Source organism: Mus musculus, chromosome 6, assembly GCF_000001635.26.
Source record: "Mus musculus strain C57BL/6J chromosome 6, GRCm38.p6 C57BL/6J".
NCBI classification, from domain to species: Eukaryota; Metazoa; Chordata; class Mammalia; order Rodentia; family Muridae; genus Mus; species Mus musculus.
This window is the reverse complement of record NC_000072.6, coordinates 124712206-124739050: the sequence shown is the minus strand read 5'-3', so window position 1 is coordinate 124739050 and position 26845 is coordinate 124712206. Positions and strand designations below refer to the sequence as shown.

The window sequence follows — 26845 nt, the reverse complement described above, 5'->3', positions numbered from 1 at the left end:
GTGGGAGGCTAAGATGGGCCTCTTGGTACCCTGGGAGGTTTGCTCACAAAGGTGGCACCTCCTAGAGCAGCGGGCCCAGGCTCTTCTTTGGGCTCTCTGCTTTCCACTGTCAGAGAGGTACTCTTCCGAGGGCGGTCCCTTGGCTAGGGTTACTTCCTGGGCTTTGCTTCTACCCGCCCTCCTTCTGCTCCAGCAGTTTGAGCTCCAGGTAGAACAGCAGGTGGCTCCTCCCCTTCCCAGGGAAGTAGGCCTGGACAGGCCTGAAGCCTGCTGCACTCCTGCAGTCCTCTGGGGAATTTGGCCGTGGTGGGCGGGCGGACTCTGGCCAGCCCCGCCCCACCGTTCTTCTCTCAGAGACCTGTAATCCAGGGGCTTGGCCTCAGAGTCCCATTGGTTTGACAGGCTGGATAGAGGAGGAAGTGGCCAAGAAACGAAATATATTCTTCCTGAAGGTCTGGATCCCTGAACAGCTGTGCCACTCGATTGGCCCCGCCCCCGTCGCCCTTTGCCTGTGACTTCTCCCCACTCCTCCCGGGAGATGTTGTCCCGCGGGTAAGTCCCCTCCACCACTTGTGTGTGTCCCACAGACTCCTGTTTGTCTAGGTGGATGGACATTGTTCACACCCTCAACAAATATGCCTACAAAAATAGTCTACTCCCACTAATACCCCTGCCCTGGGTCCCCGTCCTGTCCCTGTGAACTCTCTCTCCTTACCACAAGATACAAGACCTCCAGGCTCATTTCCTCTGCCTCTTCCCCCGCCCCCACCCCAAATCTTTTCTTATTTTTAACCACTGGCCTGTGGTCCTCCTGCTTCTGCCTCTTGTCTAGGATCTCTTTCCCCCTTGTGTAGCTCGCATCACCTCAGACATGGCAGTCTGAGGGCACATTTGAGAAAGCTCTTCCATTCCTAGACACCCCACGTACCCCCACACACAGACAGTTTGGTTCTTTCACTGTTCCCCAAAGAAAGCAAACTTTGATAGATGAATGGTGAGCAGACATGGTGGACAGGTACTGATGACGATGTTTGTTGGTAATATGAATATGAGGCAGACATGATCTCTGCTTAGAGAGCAGGCATTCCAGCCAGAGATGACAGAGTGAATACACAGGCAATAACTAGGATTATTTCAGATGGCCGAAGCACTAACTAACTAACACGCAGGAAAAGAAGCAGCAAGTGATGTATTCTGGAGACATAATTGGCTGACAGGGAGGGCTTCCAGATGATGTTTGAGCTGAGCTGAGTGATGTCTGGGGACAAATGGGCAAAGGATAGTGTGTTCACCCAAGAAGAAAGCCATGGGCACCTTAGACTTCTGGTGGAGTTTGGGTAGTGAAGGCCCACTCAGAGAGTTCTGGTGACTTTGTGGGTGGTCTGTACAGGGGTCCTGCTGAGTTTGGCTTTTCATACTCATTCAATTCTTTCTGTGTACCCTCTTCCTCCGGTGTGTATCTCGTCCCTGCCGGCCCGGGGGTGGTGCCGAGACTTCCCATCTGCCTTGACAAGGAATCTCCCATTATAGAACCTTTCTTGGTTCTTTAACCTGGACTTGGAAGACCTCTGCTTCGGGGGTCCAGCCCCTGCATGCTTTGGTTCAGCTGCTTTGCTCTGCTTACACCGAACAACCCAAGTGCACGGTTTCCATGACACCTCTGTGTCTTGGTCCATCTGCCCGTGGGGGTGACCTGTATCCGCCATCTCCATCTCCAGGCTTTTCGGTACCCGGCAGCTCCTTAAAGCCTGATGGTGCAGTTGGCAAACAGATCTCTGGCCTCAGACAGCTTTGGGTTTTTTTCACCTTCCCACTCACTGGAACCTCGTGACTGTGGGCAAGTTACCGAATGAGCCTTCAGTTTTCACTTTTGTTTCTAAACTTGGGATAGTCACATCACGAGTAAACAGGATTGTCATGCTACAATAACAGCGATACAGTTGTCTCAGCTGGGAAGAGTGGTGTAGGATGACAGGAGAGGCCGAGGTAGGAGGATCTTGAGTTTGAGGCTAGCCTGGCCACATACAGCAAGATGTCGTCTAAATAAATAATAAAAACAAAGATTAGGGTTATTGGCTAGCAGGCATAAAGCCCCGAGTTGGCTGGCACACACCTGTAATCCCAGAATTTAGGAGGCAGAGGCGGGCGGGTCTCTAACTTCCAGGCTAGCCTGATCTACAGAATGAGTTCCAAGACAGCCGAGGCTACACAGCAACAGAAAACAGTCACTTGCCAGAGTCTATGGGGGATTGATTCCAGAGTGACTGGAAGATACCAAACTATACAAATGTATTTGCATGGAACCCACACCTATACTACTGTGGATTTTATCATCTTTGAGTACCTAATACGATGTAAATACTATGCAAATCATTGTATCGTAGTATTGAGGAAATTGTGGCTAGGGAAAAGGGTCTGTGCCTACCCAGTGGGAGCATACTTTCTGTCTATAGCTGGCTGAACCTGCAGATGCAGAATCAGAAGACAGAATCCAGGGTAAAATGTTGAAGCTGATGACATGAAGCTATGCCACGTAGCCGTTATGTCGTCGAGGAAGACCTCCCAAGGGCAGGCATGGACCATCACATTTGGCCTTCTGTCCCAGGCTTCAGCCTCCTGAATACTGGGGCTACAGGCATGAGCCACCACACCTGGCTGCTTTATTGGCTTTTTAGGTCTGAATTTAGGAAACCTTGTGAAGTTCATTTATCGGGCAGAAATACCAAGATCCAGAGAATTCTAGTACCATATAATGGTGGTATTTTGTCCTTGGTAGGTACCCAGGGCCTCTCTTTCCTGCATCACCATTGACCTTGATGTGTTCTTTTATCTCTTGCTTCCCAAAGGAATCTCTTTCTCTGCTAGACACCACGCATTTATGTTTAGGACTGTCAGCCTCCTTAAGTCTGCTTAAAACAAAGACGAAATCCCAACATCATAGGTGGTCAAAGGCCCTGTGCCTTGCTTCTTGGAAGACTGTTATTATTTTCCTGCCTGGGGACAGGATGTGTATTCCGTCTTATTAGAGCACTACATTTTCTGGCTTGACATCCTTTAGATACACATCAGGGGTCAGAAGTATTAGGTGCCTCGTGAGCTCCCTCCCACAGAGTGGGCTTAATTCTGGAAAGAGAGTCTTCGTACTGGTGCAGTTAGTATGGTGCCAAGCAGTATGGGCCTTCCTGTGTGCCTGTTGTGTTGGGGATCTGCCCAGCAAGGGATGGATATGGGTGAACCCAGATGGTGGGATATGTGTGAGTTGTGCTTCTATACAAGATATGTCATTGGCAGAGAGTAAGCGGCATGAGGGGCGTGCATACTTGTAATCATGTCTGTTTAAGTGAAGTCACGAGTCTTTTGCTAGATATGACCCTGAAGGTTGGGATGGAGGCAAGCTCAGATGTTGGCAGATCTCCCCCCTGCCCTGAATTTTTAAAAATTAGATATTTTCTTCATTTACATTTCAAATGATATCCCCAAAGTCCCCTATACCTTCCCCCTGACCTACTCCCCAAACCACCCATTCCCGCTTCCTGGCCCTGGCATTCCCCTGTACTGGGGCATATGATCTTCGCAAGACCAAGGGCCTCTCCTCCCATTGATAACCGACTAGGCCAACTTCTGCTGCATATGCAGCTAGAGACATGAACTCTGGGGGTACTGGTTCGTTCATATTGTTCTACGGATCTCCCTTTGCTGGAACAAGCTTTGTATGTGGTCTTCCTGACGCTTGGGATGAGCTGAGTCTATCGGAGTTCTGGATCTTGCTTAATGTAATACCCAAGCATGCATATTTTCAGGGGTATTAGCAAGAAGAGAAAGCCTAAAAGGAGGGTGGGAGGGAGAGAGGCAGGAAGGTTAAGTAATATTTGATGTTTTCAATAATGATAAAGTACTCGTCATAGACTGTTAAACAAAACAAAACCAGCTCCCCCCCCCCCACCCCCCCCCCCCCACACACACCAGGGGCTTGCTATATAGCCCTGGCTGGCTTGGAACTCTTTATGAAGCCCAGGCTGGCTTCAGGTTTGTTCTCATCCCCTTACCTCTGTCTTCCATGTGCTGGAATTACAGATGTGTGACATGGCATCCAGCAAGACTGTTGGTGGTGAAGGCCAGGGTTTCCCACCCAAATGCTAAGCAAGCATTTTACACAGAGCCACACTCTAGCCATGTTTGGGTTTTATCGTCTCTTACTTCTCCTATACTTTGAGATATGACTATATACTGTGAATAAATATTAAGCATACAACTAACTATACACTCACTCATGAAACTACTGGGCTTGGAGCAGAGAGAGGGCCTTATGTTACCATCGAGCCGCATCATTCAGTTTTAAAGAAGTGTAAGGGAGCCAGATGTGGTGGCAACCTCCAGCTACTGGAGAGGTGGAGGCAGGGAGATTACAAATTCAAGGCTACAGAGTGAGTTCCAGATTAGCCTGGGCAATTTAGCTAGACCCTATCTCCAAAAAAGTAAAAAGAGAACTAACAGGGGGTGTGACTCTGTGGTTGAGCCTTTGCCTTGCGAGTTTGAGGTCCTAAGTTCAAACCCTAGGACTGCAGAAGTGTGAAGGGAATCAAATGAATAAGGAAAAGAAATAGGGTGGAAGATGTACACTGCCCAAGGATGCCTGCCCAAGGATGCTCCTCACACTGTTTAAGGGACTGAGAGTCTGGGTTGGTTTTGTTGTTCTTGTTGTTGAAACAGGTCTCACTATATAGCGCTAGATATCCTGGAACTCACTGTATAGACCAAGTTGGCCTCAAACTCACAGAGAGCTGCCTGCCTATGCCTCCCAAGTGTTGGGATTAAAGGCATGGGTTACCATGCCCAGCTAGGACTGGGGTTCTAATTTCAGTATTATAAAACAAACAAACAAACAAACAAACAAACAAACCAAAACTAACCAATCAAAACACCTCAGACAATAAACCCTTAAAAGATATAAGGTGCTCTGTCCCATCTCCCTTCTCCAGCAGCCTGTGTCCCTTGCTAAGGAAGATACCAATATAAATTGGGCAGCTTGTTTCCCCTCTGGTCTTGGCTTGGTAGTATTTGCATCTTTTTTTGTATTCATCCTGGGGTTTACATACACAAGGTCCCATAAGCCTGAAGGCTGAGCGCTCCTAAAGTTTAAAGCCCTCCCTGTGAGCGTCTGCCCTTGTTGGGACCCTGGCCATAAACCCTAACCTTTAGGAGATACCTTCCCACCCCACCCCTCCCTGCTGACAGTCAGGGTATAGGAAGGAGGCCTAGGCCCATGATGACAGAGCTGCACAAGGTTGCTTTGTGGGGGCTCTCAGCTGTGATGATAGCATCTCCTTTGGACAAGGAGTCTATTGACTACTGTTCTTTGGGTCCTGAGGGCTGGCAAGCAGAATTCAAAAGTCATTGGCTTTGAAACTATTTAGGTCTGAATCCTGCAACTCACTAAGGGTAAGACCTGGGGGCAATTCCTCAAACTTCTTGGCCTCAGTTTCCTTGTCTGTGAAGTGGGGATAAAGATAGTGCCTGAGGAATGAGGCCCTGGTGACCTGTAACTCACAGGAGGCATGAAAATGACATTGTAGCAATGAGTCTGGCAGGCTGCGACACTCCATTAAATGACGGTGCCACTGCACACGATCATTATTAGACTGTGCCTAAGAATAATTCTGAGTAGAGGCAGCTGCTGGAGGAGGAAGGGTTGACCTGATAATGTGGATATTCACTGTGCGTGACTCTTGACCTGCCACACGTGTGCCTTACCTCTTGAGTCATGAATATTTACTGCCTTGCCCCTGTGCCTTTGTTGGCAGACTGTGGGAAGTGGGCCCTCCCCCACCCTGCCACCCTCCAGCTCCTCTTCCCTCGCTCTGAAAAGAGAAGTTCTAGTGAGTTCCCCTAAGGGGTCGGCCGCGCCCCTTCCTGTCTCCGCCCTGCTGGCTGCCCCAGGCCAGTAGAGTGGTAGCCCGGGGAGCAGGACTGCAGGTTGGCTTTGGAGGCCTGGGCTCTGAGAGCCTTGCCTGAGGCTCATCTCTAGAGTTTGTACGTGCCTGCCCAGACAAACTGTTCCCTCCACATTTTCTGCAGCCAATTCAGTGAGAACCCCAGGATGGTGAGGTAAGGGCCTGGGACCCATGGAGGATAGGAAACAAGGGTGGCTGGAGCCCTGGGGATATTCCCTCACTGCCCTGTGCACTTTTAGGTGGTTTCACCGGGACCTCAGCGGGCCTGATGCAGAGACCCTGCTGAAGGGCCGGGGAGTCCCTGGGAGCTTCCTGGCTCGGCCCAGCCGCAAGAACCAGGGTGACTTCTCCCTCTCAGTCAGGTGGGTGGCCCTCCCTGCACCTTGGCAGCTCATTGTGTGGGTCCGGAGCATTCCTGGGTTCCCTGGGTTGTGTTGTCTCCTCATGATACATTTCTTCCCTTCTGTCCCTGCCTGTCGCCCTAGCATGTGCCCATAACTGTCTATGTCTACTCCATGCCTATGTGCTTTTGCATCGAGACCCCTGTCCCCCCAAGCCCACCCCGCTGCTGCTCATGTATCTCACTACCTGGTGGTGCCTCGCAGGGTGGATGATCAGGTGACTCATATTCGGATCCAGAACTCAGGGGACTTCTATGACCTGTACGGAGGGGAGAAGTTTGCGACGCTGACAGAGCTGGTCGAGTATTACACGCAGCAGCAGGGCATCCTGCAGGACCGAGATGGCACCATCATCCACCTTAAGTACCCACTGAACTGCTCGGACCCCACCAGTGAGAGGTGAGGGGCATTGCAGGTTGGCCCTGTCCCTTGAGATAAGTGGACATCCAGACCAGGTGTCCTTCTGTTCCCAGTCCGTTCTTCATCCCTGATCTTCCACACCTGTTCTCTCAGTGTTCTCAGCCTCTTCCCTCTGTAGGCTGATGATTCCCATGTATCTAACCAATCCCCTGTCCCCTGAGGAAGCCAGAGAAGGGTTCCCCTTGCCTTCCTGCAGGGTTCCTGCTGCCTAGCAACCTCATCCTGAGAGTAACAGAGAGGCCACTCCTTGTCTCTGGTGTTTCTCATCAGGTCGGCCCTATTACTAGAAAGCTTGTCCTACCATGGAACTCTGGTGCCTTCTTCCAGCCCTCTACACAGCCTGGGGCTCTAGGTCCCTGTCTTAATAAGGTCTTAGAGGTCCACTGGTACTGGGGTACTCAGGGACTTCTCTCAGCATCACACTGAGGTGGGGCTGGACAGAGCTTGGTGAAAGCAAGGTCGCTGAGGTGGTCACAGGTAGAGAAGGGCCCAGGCTTATCTGACTTAAGGAGACCCTCAGGATATCCCCAACTAGTGCTGCAAAGACACGGCCCCCATAGCTGGGCTGGCTGTTCTCTTGTGGTCTTCTCAGAGCATGTGCAAAGGGAAGGTTATGGAGATAAATGTCCCTCATTCATTACACTGGGGCTCGTCTTAGCTGTATAGCACAGGGACTGACTGGCAACCCCTATTAACTCAGGGTTTTCTTATGGACTCTGGGGCTCTGCGTACCTGTTCCTGTCCTGTGTCTGTGTATTTACAGTTGAAATGATTCCGAACTTGATCCCCACACCCTTCTCTGCTGGGGCCTGAACCCGGGGCCTTGTCTGAGTTGAGTGAGCGCTTTGCCACTAGCTACCTTCCACGCAGTTTTAAAGTCTGTTTTGAGATTCGTGCCTACAAACTTAGCTCAATAGTTTTGTTCACAAGTTACTGACTAAAACTGAGGACTGAAGGTCTAGGGACTGTGGCTCAGGTGGTGAGTGCTTGCCTGCCATGCATTAAACACTGGGTTCTATTCCCTGTCGTGCATAAACCTAGTGTGAGTGACACGTGCCTGTGAGCCCAGGTGGAGGCAGGAAGACCAGAAGAAGGTCAAGTTTATCCTCCATTCCATAGCAAGTTTGAGGCCGGATAGGGCTCCATGAGACCTTGACTTAAACTAAAACAAGCGGAGTGGAGGTGGTACCATAGGCCTTTTATCCCAGCACTCAAAAGAGGCAGGGGAAGGTGGATGTCTGGAAGTTCAAGGCCAGCCTGGTCTATCAAGTAAGTTCCAGTACAGCCAGGGCTCCACAGAGAAACCTTGTCTTGAAAAACCAAAACCCCCAAACAAAACAACAAAAAAACTCCAACCCAAACAAACAAACAAACAACCAACCAAAAAAAACCCTCAAAACACAAAGAAAACCACAAACAAACAAACAAAGAAGCTGGAGGACACTCCCTAGAAGGCTTTCCTCTTCTGCTGGTGAGTGGGAAGGGAGGGCCTGCCCCAGGTTGTCTCTCCTCTCCTATCCTACCTGCAGCCCTCAGGATGGTTTGGCCTCTCTCTCAGATTCGCTTTGAGCCCCTTGTTTTCTCTTTGTTGCTGACTCAAGCCAGGATGCGCCCTGCTAGAGTAGACCATGGAGGTACAGCTGAATGGTGGCTGCAGTGTTCCCTGTGATCAGGAAGGAGGTGGGAGCTAAACAGGTGTTAGGAGAACAGGCCAGGGCAGTGGGGAAGCACAGGACACCCTGTGGATGATACCCTCTGACAGGGCTGCGGAGGACTCCAAGGGACACTTTGGATGGCCATTTGGGAAGAAGCTGTCTCATCCCTAACCTTAGTGTGTGTGGAAGCCATGACCCAATGGCTCCTCTCTTTGCCCCTCCTCTTCTGGGAAATTTGCATTTGTCCCCTCAATAGTGAACTCTCTGCCTGTGGTCTGTTCACATTTGCATGGAGACTTCCTCATCCTGTCCCTGAGGGAAGGAGCTGAGCCCCCTCACATTGCTTGGGGTCTCTGGCCTGTTCCTGAGGTGGGCTAGGATGGCCCAGGAGGCCTGGGTTGGGGTAGGAACCTCTGAAGGCCTTGAGCTATGGTGTCCTCTGGACAGAGTTGAGAAGGACCAAGAGGACTGAGCCCCACTCCACCCCCCCCCCAATCCTTGCGGTTGGAAAATGCTCTCCCCCCCACCCCCCGAGCTGAAGAAACCTCACAACCTCACTTCTCACTCTCTCCCCAGAAGGAGTTTTGTGTTTTTTCCATCACGTGGTTTCCTGTGAGGCTAGGCATTGTGGGGCTACAGTTTCCTCCTGGGAAGAGGACCTTCACGGACCGGTCCTTAGTTCTGCTTTCTGCCCTGCAGCCCCTCGGAGCTCCTTGGAGCCCCTTTGAACCTCTGGAACCCTGAAACTACTCTCTCCTCAGTGGGATATTTGTGCCTCCCCCTCCCACAAATGCGTTTTCCATCAGTCCTTCTGGACTTGTGTCTCCTCTTGACACCCACTGCCTTCTGTGGTTTGGGTCAATCTACGTTTTTCTGTCCCTCCTTTTAACTCAGTCTGTTTCATGGGGACACTTCATTTTGTCCCTCCAAATATTCTGGATACCGTCTTTCTGTTTCTTGTGAACAGTCAAGAGAGGCTTTGGCTAGAGCCCTTCCTTTTTTCCTCCCCCCCCCACTCCCTCCCTCCCTCCCTCCCTCTATCCCTTCCTTTCTCTTTTGGAGACAGAAACTTCGCTTTTTTTTAAGACAGCCTCTAGCTCAGGCTGGCTTGGAATTCACCCTGTAGACCAGGCTAGCCTCAAACTTACAGTGATCCCTCTTGCTTCTGCCAACCCAGGGCTGTAATTACAGGTATATATCACCAGGCCTGGCTGTTTGTTTTGTTTTTGAGATAGGGTCCCACTGTGTAGCTCAGGCTGGCCTGAAACTTAACACATAGAGCAGGCTAGCCTCATTGAGACAGTTCTTCTGCACAGCCGACTGAATGCTGGGATTATAAGAGTAGCTGTCATTGTCTGCTATTTATTTATTCATTTGTGTGTTTCTAGAAGGTGAGCCTTAAAGGTATGTTTGTGTAGATCCCGCTGGTCTTAAATTTACGACCATCCTCATGTCTCCTAAGGAGTTGGAATTCTAGCTCCAAGCTGGGGTAATAGCACAAAGTCTATCTTTTTCCTCACAACATTTTCTGAGTTAGTAACAGATCTGAATGTAGTGGTGGATTTGAAAGCTTGTAGCTCAAGCCTGGCAGGTAGCAGGCCTCTGTGCCCACTCTGGGACCTGGTTACCATCTTCGCCATGTACTTTCTCTAGGTGGTACCACGGCCACATATCTGGAGGGCAGGCGGAGTCACTGCTGCAGGCCAAGGGCGAGCCCTGGACATTTCTTGTGCGTGAGAGTCTCAGCCAACCTGGTGATTTTGTGCTCTCTGTGCTCAATGACCAGCCCAAGGCTGGCCCAGGTTCCCCGCTCAGGGTCACTCATATCAAGGTTATGTGTGAGGTGAGTCAGCCAGGCTGTGGGGTGGCCTCACGCTGGAGCTTCAGTGGACTTAAGGCTGGGGGTGCCACGAGGGGGGACTCAGCCCTGAAGGGTGGCCTTACTTGGTGTCCCTTCAGGGTGGACGCTATACTGTGGGTGGCTCAGAGACGTTTGACAGCCTCACAGACCTGGTGGAGCACTTCAAGAAGACAGGGATTGAGGAGGCCTCGGGTGCCTTTGTCTACCTGCGGCAGGTGAGGGGCCGACATGCTTGCCTCTTCCCCTGAGCCATCGGAGATGTGGCTTTCTGAGGTCTCTCGGCCGCTGACTTCTCGTCCTCCCTCACCTCAGCCTTACTACGCTACTCGGGTAAACGCAGCTGACATTGAGAATCGGGTCTTGGAACTGAACAAGAAGCAGGAGTCGGAGGACACAGCCAAGGCTGGCTTCTGGGAGGAGTTTGAGGTGTGTGGTGGGGACAGCAGGGCTGGGATGGATGAGGTCACCTTGCCTTCTTTATATGCCTCTGACCTATGGCCTCTGCGACCGTGGATGCAACCTTGGGCGGGGGACTCAGTTCTCTGACATTTCAGAGTCTACAAAAGCAGGAGGTAAAGAATCTACACCAACGTCTGGAAGGGCAGCGGCCAGAGAACAAGAGCAAGAACCGCTACAAGAACATTCTTCCCTGTGAGCGCCAGCAGCCCTGCCCGCCCTCACTGCCTCCCATAGACTCCCACCCCACCCCGTCCCCACTGGCCAGCAGAGCTCTCCTCCCCCAGGAGGCCTCTTCTTTAGTTCCTAAGAGCCTCCCTACAACTACCAGGCAGTAATTCCCACCCTGCCACGCCTTGGCCATGAAGCCTCTGCTCCCATCCTAGACACATTTATCCCTGCCCGCTGCCCTATCTATGAGTCTGTAGCTCTGGGGACAAGAACATCTGTCGGCTTGGGAAAGGTCTGCCCCAGGGAGTGGCCCAAGCTGTTCGTTCTCTATTCATGCCAGTTGACCACAGCCGAGTGATCCTGCAGGGACGTGACAGTAACATCCCAGGCTCTGACTACATCAATGCCAACTACGTGAAGGTGTGTTGGGTGACCTAGGTGGGAACAGGTGCTGATCTCTGAGAGCTCCCTGTGTCTTGGTTACATATGCCTCTGGGGTTAGATCTGATCTCTTATGTGGGGGTGATGGTGGGTGGTACAGGCACACCCAAAGCCCAGGGATTCACTGTCCTTGGTTGGGTCTCTTTCTGCTTGCACCCAGAACCAGCTGCTAGGTCCAGATGAGAACTCTAAGACCTACATCGCCAGCCAGGGCTGTCTGGATGCCACAGTCAATGACTTCTGGCAGATGGCTTGGCAGGAGAACACTCGTGTCATCGTCATGACTACCAGAGAGGTGGAGAAAGGCCGGGTAGGGCAAAGCCCCAACTTCCTGACCCCTACATTTTCTTCCTTGGTCCTTGTTCAATACCATACACAAGTAAGATCAGGGGCTCGTGAGACGGCTCAGAGGGTTAAACGAGTTTGCTGCCAAGCCTGATATCATGAGTGCAATCCTTGGGACCCACATGGTAGAAGGGGGAACTGACTTCTGCAATGTAGCCTCTGATCTGACTGTTACATGCATGCCATAACACACGTGTATCCATACACAGAAGTAAATCTAAGTTTATGGGTCTATACGCCATATACACATACATACACACACTATACACACACATACATACACATAATACACACACATACACACAACACACATACATACACATACACACACATACATATACATACACAGATATACACATATACACATATATACACACACACACACACACATACACAATTAAATGTAATTCTTTTTTTTTTTTTTTTTTTTTAAATTTATTTATTATATGTAAGTACACTGTAGCTGTCTTCAGACACTCCAGAAGAGGGCGTCAGATCTCGTTACGGATGGTTGTGAGCCACCATGTGGTTGCTGGGATTTGAACTCCGGACCTTCGGAAGAGCAGTCGGGTGCTCTTACCCACTGAGCCATCTCACCAGCCCAAATGTAATTCTTTTAAGGGCAAGATCAGATGCCAATATAGAATAGGACATCAATGACAAAGGCCCAGTGCATGTTGGGAAACTAAGGCCTGAGATAGTCTCCACTCTATTCCATGACTCCTAGACACCCAGCCCTCCTGAGTGCTCAGCTGTGATGACATAGCCCAACGGCAGAGCACTTGGCCAGGGTGAACCCTGGTTTTCATCCTCAACTCCACTCTTTAGTGTGTGCCAGGGCAAGCATTCCTCACCCACCCTCCCATGCCCCCGTCCTCTCTGCCTCTTACCTGAGTTTGAGCCACAGCGTGTTAGTCAGTTTCAGCGGTCACTGAATGGATTACACGGTAAGATGGCTGATCAGATCCTACCTAGCCTGAGGCCAGGTCCCAGGGCTGATCTGAGCCGCTCATCCGTTCTTTTAACAAGCGTCCTCAGGTCAGGGATGGGGAGAAGGCTCAGTGGTTAAGAATTTGCCATGAAAGTGTGAGGTTGGGAGTTTGGATCCTCAGAAACCCTGTGCGTTCTGGGTGTCGGAGTGTGTACACCGGCAATTCCAGCTTTGGAAGGAGGGTACAGGGGACTCCCAGAGCAAGCTGGCCTGCAAGATTTGCTGTATTGGTGAGCTCTGGGTTTGATGAGACAGTACCTCAATACGGTGGAAGAGTGATGGAGGATGACGCCCAACATTGTCCTTATGCCTTCATGTGCACACTGTCCCCCCATGTATGTATGTGTCTGTACACACATGCACACCATCCCATGTATGTATCGATACACACATGCATAACATCCTCTCATGAATGTATCTATACACACATGCCCACCGTCCTCCATGTATGTATCTATACACACATGCTCACCATCCTCCATGTATGTATCTATACACACATGCCCACCATCCTCCATGTATGTATCTATACACACATGCACACCATCGTCCATGTATGTATCTATATACAAATGCATACCACCCTTCCATGTATGTATTTATACATACATGCACACCATCCCTCATGAATGTATCTGCACACACATGCACACCATCCCTTCATGTATGTATGTATGTATGTATGTATGTATATACACATGCATACCACCCTTCCATGTATGTATCTGCACACACATGTACACCATCCCCTCATGAATGTATCTATACACACATGCACACCATCCTTCATGAATGTATTTGTACACACATGCACACCATCCCTCATGAATGTATCTATACACACAAGCACACCATTCTATGTATGTATCTATACACACATGCACACCTCCCCCCCATGTATATAAACATTCAAAAACAGTATTCAGGTCTATGTCTAGGGGCCCAGAAGGAGCCCCAGAGCCCCGCCTCTGTGCCTTACTGTTTCTCATTCTCTTTTCAGAACAAATGTGTCCCATACTGGCCCGAGGTGGGCACTCAGCGTGTCTATGGTCTCTACTCTGTGACCAACAGTAGGGAGCATGACACAGCAGAATACAAACTGCGAACATTACAGATCTCCCCACTAGACAATGTGAGTGTCCCCAAGCCTCGCACATTAATGTATTTTCTAGTCTGGGGGGTGGGGGCAGGGAGGACAAGGATATTGTGTGGAAGCAGCAGACATTACCTCTTTGTCCTTGGCCTAGGGGGACCTGGTTCGGGAGATATGGCACTACCAGTACCTGAGCTGGCCTGACCATGGGGTTCCCAGTGAGCCTGGGGGTGTCCTCAGCTTTCTGGATCAGATCAACCAGCGACAGGAAAGTTTGCCTCATGCAGGGCCCATCATTGTGCATTGCAGGTGAGCATAATGTGGAGTTAGTGTAAAAAGAACCTAGCGGCTGGGGGCTACAGGAACTGTGGCTAAGAGGTTAGGAGCTCTGAGCCGCTCCTCCAGAGGACCTGGCTTGATTCCCAGCACCTGCAAAGGGACTCACACCCTTCTGTAGTTTCAGTCCCAGGGGATCCAACACCATCTGATAGCCTACCAGGGCACTGTGTGCTCATGGCGTACTAACACATATGCAGGCCCAACACCCACACATGTAAAGTTAAACTGACCGTTGAGGAACGATGCTGAGTCAGCACTGTCAGTTGCTGGTGGCAGCGAGGATAGGGACTCATCTAAAACTTCCCCCGACGCCAGCTTCTGGGCTCCCTCATTGCTCCCGGCCTACCCTGCAGGCCTGGTCACTCTCAGCCAGCTTCTTCACAGCTTCCGTCCGGGGTCAGTGTGGGCCCTCCACCTTCCCCATTGCCATCTATGGCTCTGTGGCTAGGTAAGAGGTGGTTGGCCGATAGGTTAGCGTGGGGAGAGGTGCTAAAATGAGGTGGCCTTGCCTTGATTGGTGGGGGGCGACAAGTAAGGGGTCTTGGACAGAGGACTTGCTTGTTACCAGCTGTGTGACCTTAGGTGAGGCACTTAACTTCTGACCTTGGGTTTCTCTTCCCACTACTCATGGCTGGGGATAGTGGCCTAAGCCTATAGTCCTAGCATTTGGGTGTTGGAGACAGGAGAATCATGAATTCTCATCAATACAAGGAAGAATTGTCTAGTTTTTTTTTTTGCTTTCCCACCTCCCTCCTCCCTAGACAGGGCTTCTCTGTGTGTGTAACAGCCCTGGCTGTCCTGGAAGTCACCTTTGTAGACTCATAGGCTGGCCTTGAACTCACAGAGATCTGCCTCCCTAGTGCTGGGATTAAAGACCTTGTCTTTTTTTTTTTTTTTAAGTTTCTGTGTTTGTATGTCTCTGTGTGTATCTGTGCATGTGTGTTTCTGTGTGTGTGAGCCATTGATGGCTCCTTACGTCCAACATGGGGAAACAGGAAGCAGTTTAGTCCTCTTCCTATTCTGTCCTTCTAATACCAGGCCTGTGATCGCTTCAGACTCCTCCTTGTTCCCATTAATGACTGACCTGCAGCTGGGCTGGAAGTACCCCTCTCGCAATGTCTTAGGGGCCAAGCCCTGCCCTCTGCCATCTTGGGGCGGCACATCCCCAAAAACCCGTCTGGCACCCCTCCCTATTCACGTACTTCTTGAAATCCCCACGGCCTTTATTTAGAAATCACAGGAAGGAAGTGGTGTGGGGGTGTTATTTTTGACAATCTGGGTTTGAAATTCGACAGCTTAGCTTGTGGCACCAGTGGTATGGACCGGGCTGTAGGTGGGTTTGGGGTCTGCACCAACTGCTTGCCCAGGGGTGGTGGAGGAGGACCTGGGCAAAGGGAGACCTGCCATGGCACCTTCTCCACTGTGTGTGTGTCCTGGGATAGCCCTTACCTTTCCACCAGGTTGAAGAAAAGAGAAATCAAGTTCCACAGAGAGGAAGGTTAAATGTCACTCTTTGTCTCTGTCTGTCTGTCTGTCTGTGTTGCTGGGGATGGAACCACAGGGCCTTCAACATGCTAAGTACATGCTTTACCACTGAGCCACCCCCTAAGCCAAATGTAACTCTGTGTCTGTGTGTGTGTGTGTTACGTATGTCTCTACGGGTCTCAGTGGCCTGGAACTTGCTAGGTAGACCAGGCTAGCCTTGAATTCACAGAAGTCCACTGTGTCTGCCTCCTAGTGCTGGGATTAACAGAGTGCACCACCACGCCCGGCTTCCACCTTACTTTTTGAGAGAGGGTTTCTCACTGAACTTGAAGGTTATCACTTCAGCTAGGTTGGCTGCCAGGGAGCTGTCTCTACCTCCTGTCATCCCCTGGTGGTGTGGTTACGTGACCACTCTGCCTGGCCTTTTTTTTTTTTTTTCCATAAGCATGCTTGCTTGCACGATAATCATTGAATAACTTTTTCTTTCTTTCTTTCTTTCTTTCTTTCTTTCTTTCTTTCTTTCTTTCTTTCTTTCTTTCCTTCTCTTTCTTTCTTTCCTTCTTTCTCTTTCTTTCTTTCTTTCTTTCTTTCTTTCTTTCTTTCTTTCTTTCTTTCTTTCTTTCTTTCTTTCTTTCTTTCTTTCTTTCTTTGTAAAGACTGGGTTTCTCTGTGTAGCCTTGGCTGACCTGGAACTTGCTGTGTAGAATAGAATAAGCTGGCCTTGAACCTCTGCCTCCCAAGTGCTGGAATTAAAGGGGTACAGCACCATTTTTAAAGAGTTACTCCCTCTTGAAAAACCAAAAAAAAAAAAAAAAAGTTCGGGGAGGGGCGGTGGTGGAGTGGGAGAAGCCCAGGTATCCGAGGAAAGGCAGGACAGTGGTGGCAGGTTGTGGATCTTTTTTTTTTTTTTGGTTTTTCGAGACAGGGTTTCTCTGTATAGCCCTGGCTGTCCTGGAACTCACTTTGTAGACCAGGCTGGCCTCGAACTCAGAAATCCACCTGCCTCTGCCTCCCAAGTGCTGGGATTAAAGGCATGTTCCACCACTGTCCAGCCACAGGTTGTGGATCTTGTTTCTCCAAGAGACGAGGACAGCCATCATTTGTGAGGAGTGGGGGACAGATGCTTGGAAGGAGGGAAAAGGTGTCTGCACCTCAAAACAGGCCCTGGCTTGTTTATCCTGTGACTGGGCAGAAACATGGGGACAGAGCGAGGCAAACCCCTCCTTCACTGCCCTAGTGACCTCTATACACACACACATGCACACACACACACACCTGCCTCGTCTAGTGCTGGGGTGGACCTCGAGACTCACCATTTCCTGGGGAGGGCCAGGCCTCTGATGGCAGTCCCTTGTCTCTGCAGCGCTGGCATCGGCCGCACGGGCACCATCATCGTCATTGATATGCTTATGGAAAGCATCTCCACCAAGGGTGAGGAGCCCTGGGGAGTGTGTGTGGGTGTGAGAGGGGGGCAAGCCATCCCTTGGCCTTTGTCTACCCTGAAGTTCCCCTGCCACCCTTGTCCAGGGCTAGACTGTGACATTGATATCCAGAAGACCATCCAGATGGTACGAGCACAGCGCTCCGGCATGGTGCAGACCGAGGCCCAGTACAAGTTTATTTACGTGGCCATTGCCCAGTTCATCGAAACGACCAAGAAGAAACTGGAGATCATACAAGTGTGTCCGGAGTGGGGCTGGTGGGTGGTAGGGGAGTGTGGGCATCACCTAGTCCTGCTGGTACCACCATCCTCCCACCGCACCTTTGCCCACAGTCCCAGAAGGGCCAGGAGTCGGAGTATGGGAATATCACGTACCCTCCCGCTGTGAGGAGTGCCCACGCCAAAGCCTCGCGTACTTCCTCCAAGTGAGTGGTTCTGTTTGCCTTCCTAGGCTCTATCCCCCACTGCCCAGCCCTAACTGTCCTTTTCTGGAGTGGATTAGTGTGGAGGCTAGAGAAACCCTGGTTCAAGGTCAAGTTTCTTCCTATTCCCTCTGTTCTTAAATTTTCCCTGAAGTGCCCGTTAGGACCCCACGTGGGCCCGTGCTATGGACTTGTGTGAGAAGCCGTCTCTGTCCCCGGGCCATGTGGGTCCACTGTACAGAGTGAGCAGGCTCTCTTGTTCTCCTGGCTTCACATACCGAGAGTCTCAGAGGGGCTGCTGGTGCTGGGTCACCCTGCACAGTCTCCAGATGCCTCCTGTCCCCTCCCAACCCCAGGCACAAGGAGGAGGTGTACGAAAACGTGCATAGCAAGAGCAAGAAGGAAGAGAAAGTAAAGAAGCAGCGGTCGGCAGACAAGGAGAAGAACAAAGGTTCTCTCAAGAGGAAGTGATCTGGGCATTCGTCTGCAGGTGGCCATGGTGCGGCCCCTTCTGTGTGTTCTTTCTCTCCCTGCCCCCATTTCCCCAACTTCAGTTCAGACGTGCGTGCATGGCACGGTCACAGTCTCACGCTACCCTGCTAGGGTGTCCCTAGCTCTTGTATCCCCTTCCCAGACAACCTTTGATCCACTTCCTCTCTTTTATTTGCAGCATCAGCCTTGATCCCTGCAGAGGCTTCCACCCGATAGACTGAGACCTGTGGCCCTCACCAGACCCTAGGACCACCCCCATCTTCTTGTAATTTAAGTGACTGTGGTCATCTGAATCTGTATATAGCCCGGCAAGTCCCCAGGGAGAGCCGGGCCCTTCTATTCTTGTAAATAAATTCCCTGGACCACTGTGTATTGCCTCCAAGTCTGTGCCCCTTGTATCCAGGGACTCTGGGCAGGACGGGCTGGGATGCCATGTGTGGCTGGGGTCAGATAGACCTGGTTGTGTGTAGTCTCCCCTCCCCCAGCTATGATATGGCTTCACACGGCTAGATGCCCATAACAGCCCTAGGGCTTAGATTGCTCTGTGTTCTCTCTCTCATTCATGCTGGGGATGGAACCGAGGGCCTCCTATATCGTAGGCAAGTGCTCCAGCCTACACAGAGGGTGATGTGGGCTCACCTGCCTTCCCTGGCTGCCCGGAACAATGCCACTGCCACAGTACACACTGGCAACAGACCCAGGCACTAGTTAAAGAGGCTGTAGAATTAACTCTAGGCACTGTAGTTTTTGTTTTATTCTTTTGTGGTACTGGGGGACAAAGCCCAGGACCTCTCACACGCTAGGCAGCAGGCAGTGAATAGCTCTCTCAGTGAGCTGCAACCCCCACCTGTTAGTCTGGATATTTCACAGTGGAGAAAACCGAGGCACAGAAAACCAACTTGATCAAGGTTACAAGACTACTGGCCTTCAGTGTCCAAGTCCTCAGTACTTGGCAGACTCAGCAGGGTCCACCCCAGTCACTTCGCAACTGGATGTTGGTGGTTAGATCCAATCAGGCAGATTTTTAGGAGAGACAGATCTAGTCTGCAGTTCCCAAAACACACAGGAAGAGCCCACCGGGGCTCTGAGACTTTGATCTTCCTGAACACCAAAGACCATTTTATTATTTTGTCCCTCTAGGGCTGGGTTCTTTATATAGAGCTTGAGTCTCCTGGTGGAGTTGCGTGTGCCAGCCATACCCTGGGAAGAGTTGGCTCCCACCATGGGAAAGGCCAAGGGTAGCACATTGATTAGCCCGTTAGTTATAACGCCCAGTGTGTTAAGGGTCATATGCTGAGAGCAGTTGAGGGTGATAAGCTTATCTTACTAGGACTCTGGGAGCTGTCTGGGAGACCAGGCCAGAATTAGTCCACACACACACACACACACACACACACACACACACACACACACACACAAATTACAAGGGAAAAGTATAGAGAACAAAGAGGAGGAAGAAAGGGACAGCTTTGGGACTGAGGAACATGATAGCTCCCTGGAGCTATGGCCCTCCAGGGGGTGCGTGGGTGGGGCCATCACCTGTGTGCCTGCAGGGCCCCTCTCCCAGCAACACAGAACCACACAGAAGAAAGACAGGATCTAGTCCTTTAACTGCCCCGGACTAATTCTTTGAGGGCCAACTGAGAAAAGGGCTCTGCAGATCAGAGGTGGGTTGCAAGGACCGTCTCTCCTGGTTTAGCTGCAGTAGGGCTAGGAGTTTCGGGAAGGGAGGCCTTTGGGCCCAGGCAGACACTGCCATCTCAGGGTAAAACCAAAGATCCGGCGCAATGCTTGGCGATCCACAGGTCTGTTGGGGCTTCCTCCCTTCCCAGTTCTCAAGGGGTTGTTGCCCGGCCCTGTCTGAGCCCTGGACAGGGACACAGACCAATGCCTGCCTAGCTGACCCCACACTGACCTCAGGGCTGGTCCTCTGACTCTGGCTGAGAGCAGGGTTGGAGAGGCCTCAGAGAAGAGGGTGTTTTAGCTTGGGAGGAAGGAGCCGCTGGAAGGGGATCCAAAGATGGCCTCTTTCTTTATTCCTTTAGAAACAGGGAAAGTACAAGGTAGAAGAAGAAAGGCGGCCAGAAAGGGCGGGAGGCCTGGCGGGGTGGCCAGGCCTCAAGAGGAGGTGCCCAGGGCTGGTGCTGGGAGGGAAGGGGTTAAGGCGGAGAGGGGGGCAGCCTATGGCAGGAGGACACACCTGTGCGCAGGGCAGAGGCGGGCGGGGCCCAGGTGAGGCGCCTGTGCTGCCCGGCAGGTGAAGGAGGAAGAGCGAGAGTGGAGGCCAAGTCGGCTCTAGGCGGCTGAATCCGGGCCGTTGGTACACCTTTCTTTCTTCTGCACCACTCTAGGGGTCAGGCGGGTCTGGTGCCAGGTAAAGGCCACCGATCAGGGGGGTCCTGGGGCTGCGCTAGCGACGGTAGAACGCAGTAAATGGGTGTGTTGGAGGGCAGGGACAGGCCGTGGAATGGGGGGGGGGGGACTGGCTCGCAGGTGGATAGTAGAGGCTACAGAAAGCTGGTTTTGGCCTCAGTGATGGGCAAGTCAGGGTAGGCCTGGTGGGGAGCAGCCAGGCTCTCCCGGAAGTGTCCCAAATGACGCGGAGGTGGGGGATGGGAGCAGGAGATCTGCCGCTTCTCTTGAGGGGCTTGGGCTTAGCCAGGGCTGATCTTGAAGGTGGACTGGTTGGGTAGGGGCCCTCGTCTTACCCAGCAGTGTTTGGGTGCTGGTTGGGAGTCTCTAATACTGCCGGGTAATGATGGAGGCCCCTGTCCCAGTGTCATCGGCGTCCATTGCGCGTCCATCGCTTTAGGCACTTTTATCTGGCAGCAACCCATTCCTCCCACACATAACCTGGAAGCCCCTTCTTCCGAGTTAAGGGTGGCTCTCGGGTTGGCTGGTTGCCCACTGGAAGAACACAATGGCCCCAGCCCCTCCTCCAATCCAGTGTGATTTGTCATCTGGTAGATCCAGAACCTACTAGAAGCAGACCTTGGCCTTGGGATTGTCTACGCGCACACAAGAGGCCACAGTCAGCCAGCCAGCAGCGGCTTCCCTCTAGCGCTTGATCAGCGGTAGATCAATTTATATTGGCTGGCTCTGGGTCCATCTTCCAGTGCAGTGTTGGATGGTTGAAGTATGAAGCTCCTAACACTGTCTGGTAAAGATGGCCCCCGGGTCAGTTCCTTCAGCAGTGACCTTGGAGCCTTGAAGACCACCTAGGCCTCCAGGCCAACAGCCTCTGACCTTTAACCTTCTGGATGGGTGTGTGTGTGTGTGTATCACTTGGCAAAGGGGAACAATGGGAAAGAGACAAAATGGCTGCCTTCAGAACAGCAGCAAGATTTGGAAACACATTTGGTCCCAAGACGCTGGCTTCCGTTGTCTTTTCACCCTGGGAACCTGAATGTCCATGGGGAACGTGGGATACGATTCCGGTCCATTCGGTGGTCTGTCTTAGGCTTCAGGAGAGACCTACTTCCTCTAAGAACCCAAGGAGCTGAAGCTCTGCTGCACCCTCTCGCCCAGTCAGGCTCACCCTTCCTCTATTGTATTCTTGTCTGCCCAGAAGGAAAAAACCAAGGCAACGGTTCTAGCGAAGTCCGTGAGCAATGGCTTGATTTCCCCAGTACTGGAGACTCGGTCTTCGTAAGAAAGGTAGTCTGTGGAAAATAGGTTCAGTTGGGCTCCCGGGCTGTGGGGGTGGGAAGGCCTCCTCCACAGGGAGAAACTTCAGTGCAAATAGCTCATCGTACCTGGTGACTAAGTAACAGCACACCGGGACTTAGGAACACGGAAACCCTTGGGAGGAACACGCCATCTCCCGGAGCTAACCAGGAGCTGGTTACCAAGGAAGCAGCTCCCCCTGGGGTCATCACGTTTTTAGTTTGGCTCAGCAAAGCCTCAGCTGCTTCAGCTTTTAAAAAGATGTCATTAAGTCTGTGGGTTCATTTGGTAGACCTGCGGGTGGGGTGAAGGTGTAGTTGGGCCTGAGATCGGCTGCTCCCAGCTTAGGTCCTGTTGAGGACCCGGCGGCAGTCCGAATGCTACAGGCCAGACTGCTTGTGCCCTCTGCTGGCCGAGTCCCAGTGTGATCAATGTCTTCGCGCAATCTACGTACACACTCAGACACAAAATTTTTGGCTTTAAGTAATAAAAATTTTATTGAGAATTCCTGGCATGGTGGTTATCTCCCCCACTCTGGGAGAGGCTCAAGGCTGTAGGAAATCACGGAGAAATCACATTGTCCCACCCCGCTTCCCAGCCAACACAGGAAGGAGGAAAGCCTCTGAAAGGGCTGGTCTCAGTCTTCCTTAATCCAAGAGGGCAGATACAGAAAAGTCCATCACATGATGCCTGGGGCAGGGTGGGCTGTGCTTGACCCCCGAGCTGGCTCCTCCAAGCTGGACAAGTGTGCCAACTTCTCTGGTGGTGGGGTTCTTGATGTCCACACTCATTTCTTACCCTTAATGAGGCTGTCACTGGAGAACAAAGGGAACATTCCTATTATCGGGGATGTAAGTGTGAGGTGCACAACACCCCAAACCACAGCTTCTTCCTAAATAAAGGCCTGACAATGGGGAGAAAGGGGGTGTAGGGGCAGGTCCAGGAAGCAGATGGCCCCCAGGACCCCATAGCAAGGAGGCAGCCACTTACCTTCCCCTGCAACCAGCATGCCATGAAGTGAGCAGGAAATATGTGAAAAGAGAAATAAATCGTTAGTCAGCTACAGGCTCAGCTGCTCCAGACCCGCACTCCCCAGTGAGGACGGCTCTTTGCCACTATCTGTGCGGTCCCAGCAACGTGGGTCTCACGTGAAATTGCTACCAGTCGTCACTTCTCATTTAGATATTTATAAAGTGCCTTTCCCATAAGACATCCTGCTTTGCTTTATAAAGTCAGTCCTAGAAGATGCAAGATAGGAACTGCCAACCAGACTGACACCCACTTTTCTGACTGGTGTTCAGAGAAACTGTCCACGGCCCTGGTAACTAGATAGTCCAGGATCCAGGGTAGTGGACGGGTGCTTTGCTCTCTGGACAGTGGGATCTCTTACCGAGTAAAACTTTCATCCTGTAGATTCAGCACAAGGTTGTCAGCTGTGAGATAGATTCGGTTCTGTGATGTGGCGATCTACAGGACATGGAACAGACGTGTTAACAGGCTTCAAGTCTTTGATTCAATGGCCACCCAGTGGAAGACACAGTAACAGAACAGGCTCCTGCTCTAGTACAAAGACCCGATGCAAGAAGGCTTAGTGTCATAGCTCTGTAACAGCCATAAACAAAACCCGGGGAGCACTGTGGGGTCGGTCACTCTGCAGGAGGAAGGGTGCCCAAAGACATTGTTTAAGTAGAAACTCAAGCCAGTTCTAATGCCACTGTGTGACTGTGTAGCAGCCCTTGGATGGTGAAGCCTTCCACTCACCGTTTTAGAGATGTTCTGGGCGGCCCGGATCTTTCGGAGCTTGATATAGCCAGGATTCTTGCTCAGTGCTTCTCCAAGGTGAGCAGACAGGGTTAAGGGTTCTTCTGGGCCAGGTTACATTGGTGGCAAGCTCCCTCTGCCCTCGAATCCCCTGGGCTGTCAGATTCAAGGTTGCGCTCACATGGCTACTCACATGTTGGCTACCCCCTGTGGGCCTCCCTACAGGATGCTGCCAGTACTGTGTGGCAGCTGACATGAGGGCAAGGCCAGTAGTGCTATTGATCTGGCCTTACAGCAGGGAGTCAGGCCTTAGGTACCCCCACCAAGATTTCAGATCTCACCAGTTGTCCCCCCCCCCCCAACCCCCATTCCCAAGCCAAGAAAGAGTCAGTAGGCCAAGTCGCATTCGCCTTGGTCTCATCAACCGGCCCATGGTGGAAGATGGGAAACAGGCTGACCCCGGGATGAGGCCACGCTCTGTGCAACACAAGGATATCATCTTGGCAGCCTCCGCCTCCCCCTCAGCCTGCACAATCTTCTGTCGCTGTTCCTGCTTCGCTTTCTCCACCAAAAACTGGGCCCGCTGGGCTTCCTGCTGGGCTGTGGATTAAGTGTGAGGTGTAAGAAGCCCAAGAACATGTAGCCCCCCTCCTCCCACCTCCAGAAGCCCCCCGACCAGTGCCTGCCTCCATGGACTTACCCACTTGCTTGGCTTCTACAGCAGCTGTGTACTCTCGGCTGAAGCTCAGCTCTGTGATAGCTACATCATCCAGGATGAGGCTGAAGTCCTTGGCGCGCTCTGTCAGCTCTCTTCGGATCAACAGGGACACCTGGGGGCATGGGTCGGGAGGGGAAGGGAGGCTTGGTTTGAGGGGATCAGAGAACTGGAAGGAAGGTGGTGGCATTGCTGTAACCATCTGAACACCGGAGCTCCTGAATATGGGCAGCAAACCCACCACTTAAGTCCTCAAACATTCACTAGAAAAAACTTGGTTCCATTTCTTCCTGTGACAGCCGTGGCATCACCAGACTGCCCCACATCACACTGAGACCTAATCTCTTCTTTTCAGTTTATGCATCTCTTTAGTTTCCAGTTAACGGAGGAAGACCTTCTGTGGAGATGTAAGGCAATACTGCCACTTTCTGTACTATGCTTCCTTCTTAGGGTCGACTGGTGTCAGGTTCTACCGTTTTTCTCCTCATTTCCCACAGTCACAGCACAGCTTTCCCACAGTCCATGCAGCTAAGGATAACCTTAAACCCCTGATCCCCTTGCCTCTACCTCGAGTGCTAGGATTACAGGCATGTGCCACACCTGGTTTAAGCAATGCTTGAGAATAAAACCAGGGCTTGTGCATGTTAGGCAAGTACATATCAACTGAACTACAGATCCGTCCCACCCCATCCCGAAATACCTTCTTTCAGTACCCAGTAACCCTGACCAAGGAGAGACACAGGCTGCCGCCGTGCAGACAGTGATAGGAGTCAGACCTGAGCCCGCTGGGTGATCAGCTGCGAGGCATTGAACTTGGCCACCACACTCTTGAGCACCTCATTAACAATGGACGGCAGCACTCGCTCCTCATAGTCCAGCCCTAGACGCTGGTACATGCTGGGGAGCTCCTGGGCATTGGGTCGGGACAGCACACGCAGGGAGATGTTCACCATCTGCAGGTCTGAGGGAAGAGGTCAGCAGTGGCCGCCGGGTAAGGCCAAATTCCCCCTTTTCCAGCGCTTTCTCCTAGGAGTGCTTCCCACCATGCCTAGTGTTACTGTACAGCCTAGCACTCCAGCAGGAAGATAGTCATGTCAACACAGAGCATGTGAACAACATGGATGGGCGAGGCAGACCCTTGTTTACTGTGGAATCTTTTCTATGGACCTTCCACCAGTACAGCTATTTTTTTTTTTTTTTAATAAATTGCTACTCCTCCTCCAAAGTGGATTCCACCAAGCAGCATAATCTTGGGTTTCCCCCTTGCCATTAGGGCCTTGAGAACCAGAACTGTGTTTTATTTCCAAGGCCTATGGCTTAGCAAACGCATAAACCACACACACCACAAACAGCAACAGAGAAGCACACTTCTGTGGGCTACTTGCCTCGGTGTGTACATGGGAATGAGGCCCAGGCTTGGGGAATCTCAAAGGCAGGCCTTCTAACTATGGTCTACAGGGCAACAGCTAGTGAAGAGTGGGGGCACTTTCTCCAGAGCAAGGTGTACTGTGGATGTAATCAACAAATCAACAGAAAAAAAAAAAGGCCTTAAAAACAGACTTGGACCTAGGCAGCCAGGAAGAAAGGCAACTCTTATCCCTTTTATGCTAGGCAGAAGGTAACGTTAAAACGTGCATGCATGCCAAGTACTGGAATGCACCGTTTTTTGAACCGTGAGGCATGGCTCTTTTGCAGACGTAGAAACCAAGACCTCAGAAACACAACCAATTCTGGCAGCCTGGCCAGGCTCATTTTACATTTGTTTCCCCACGTGCCCTGAGGCTCCCAGTTGCCCACGTTTACCTTTGGAGCCTGTGGGGGAGGAGATTTTTCGAGGTCTGGCCCGAATGTCATAGATGATGGGGTACTGGAACCAGGGGATCCTGGAGAGGAGAGGTCATGGACAGGAGTTGGGAAACTGCAGTTTTATTGATTTTGATGGTTCCCCTCACCACTCGTCCTTGGGCCTGTTCCTCCCCACGACCACAAGGACTCTTCCCAGTCGAGAACAGCCCTTTATGCATTGCTGGAGTTTCAGGCAGCCACTGTCCTCAAGAGCAGGCGTGAGGAAGGGGTAAAGCAGCTCCGAATTGTTAAGTCTGGCTGCAGCCGTCAAGGGTGAAGGGTCAGGGCCTGTTCGCTCTGCCCGCCATTACCTGAAGTGAAGGCCTTCGGCCAGGATCGTGTCCTGCTGCACGCCACCAATACGATTAAAAAAGATGGCTCTATGACCGCCTTCCACTGCGGAGAGAGGGGTGGGAGTCAGGGCAGGCTACTGGCCCGAGTGCTGGTCAGCGTAGGTGGGACGGGGACACCTGGGGGATAGCAGGACCGTGGGTCTGGGGACCGCAACGTCCGGCCAGCGGAAGGAGGCTGCTCACCGGTGAACACGGATTCGCGGACGCCGTAGGCCACCGCCCCGGCCCCCAGCAGCAGCTTCAGCGCCGTGCCCATGCCCCGAGGCCCGGCGGGCAGGCGTCCAGCTAAGTCCTTCAAGTTCTGGGCCATGTCTGATCCTCCCGAAGGCGGCGGCGGCGGCACCAGCGGTCAGGAGGGGGTGCCCGCCAGCCTCTGCCCCGCTCCAGCTTACAGACCTCGCCTTGCACACGAGGATCGGCGGCCTTAGAGCTCGCGGGAGAAAGGGCACCGGAAGTGCGCCTCCCTCCGGACCCGCCCCCCTCCGCCCGGGCGGCCCTGAACTCCGCGCACAGGAATGGCGCATCCGGAAGTCCCGCCTCT

General features: G+C 52.0%; 2 protein-coding genes and 3 non-coding genes across 7 annotated transcripts; 3 read left to right on the top strand and 2 right to left on the bottom strand.

The window, feature by feature from the left end:
* The first annotated feature begins 341 nt into the window (after positions 1-341).
* Positions 342-18344, top strand: Ptpn6 (protein tyrosine phosphatase, non-receptor type 6). Of its 3 annotated transcripts, none has more exons than NM_001077705.2 (16): positions 342-552; positions 6191-6313; positions 6557-6751; positions 10081-10270; positions 10387-10503; positions 10601-10714; positions 10843-10939; positions 11256-11335; positions 11517-11666; positions 13693-13824; positions 13940-14094; positions 16973-17040; positions 17137-17288; positions 17384-17475; positions 17829-17971; positions 18143-18344. In NM_001077705.2, the coding sequence occupies exons 1-15, from the start codon at positions 539-541 to the stop codon at positions 17941-17943; spliced, it is 1794 nt and encodes a 597-aa protein (NP_001071173.1). In that variant the 5' UTR covers positions 342-538; the 3' UTR covers positions 17944-17971; positions 18143-18344. The 3 variants fall into 3 exon arrangements, with proteins under 3 accessions (NP_001071173.1, XP_030111051.1, NP_038573.2); NM_013545.3 differs by lacking the exon at positions 342-552 and adding an exon at positions 5897-6105; XM_030255191.1 differs by lacking the exon at positions 342-552 and adding an exon at positions 5872-6105 and having other exon boundaries at positions 17829-18334.
* Positions 18345-20660: 2316 nt separating this feature from the next.
* Positions 20661-20729, top strand: Mir200c (microRNA 200c). The gene has a single exon (NR_029792.1). It is a non-coding gene; the product is annotated as a microRNA 200c (primary transcript).
* Positions 20730-21065: 336 nt separating this feature from the next.
* Mir141 (microRNA 141) lies at positions 21066-21137 on the top strand. Its single transcript, NR_029554.1, has one exon. It is a non-coding gene; the product is annotated as a microRNA 141 (primary transcript).
* Positions 21138-22105: 968 nt separating this feature from the next.
* Phb2 (prohibitin 2) lies at positions 22106-26762 on the bottom strand. The gene is made up of 10 exons (NM_007531.2): positions 26488-26762; positions 26263-26347; positions 25910-25989; positions 24883-25067; positions 24092-24221; positions 23888-23991; positions 23392-23469; positions 23021-23097; positions 22621-22626; positions 22106-22445 (listed from the first exon to the last, which is right to left on the bottom strand). The coding sequence occupies exons 1-10, from the start codon at positions 26612-26614 to the stop codon at positions 22418-22420; spliced, it is 900 nt and encodes a 299-aa protein (NP_031557.2). The 5' UTR covers positions 26615-26762; the 3' UTR covers positions 22106-22417.
* LOC115490496 lies at positions 23549-23819 on the bottom strand. Its single transcript, XR_003956648.1, has one exon. It is a non-coding gene; the product is annotated as a small nucleolar RNA U89 (small nucleolar RNA).
* Positions 26763-26845: the final 83 nt, after the last annotated feature.

Excerpts from the sequence above, each read along its gene's own strand:
- Ptpn6 (NM_001077705.2), top strand. Across the intron at positions 11,336-11,516 it reads TCAATGCCAACTACGTGAAG|AACCAGCTGCTAGGTCCAGA; the intron begins GTGTGTTGGGTG and ends GCTTGCACCCAG. Across the intron at positions 13,825-13,939 it reads AGATCTCCCCACTAGACAAT|GGGGACCTGGTTCGGGAGAT; the intron begins GTGAGTGTCCCC and ends TCCTTGGCCTAG.
- Phb2 (NM_007531.2), bottom strand. The coding sequence starts at position 26,614 with ATGGCCCAGAACTTGAAGGACTTAGCTGGACGCCTGCCCGCCGGGCCT. Across the intron at positions 25,068-25,909 it reads CTCCCCCACAGGCTCCAAAG|ACCTGCAGATGGTGAACATC; the intron begins GTAAACGTGGGC and ends CTCTTCCCTCAG. Across the intron at positions 23,992-24,091 it reads TGTAGAAGCCAAGCAAGTGG|CCCAGCAGGAAGCCCAGCGG; the intron begins GTAAGTCCATGG and ends CTTAATCCACAG.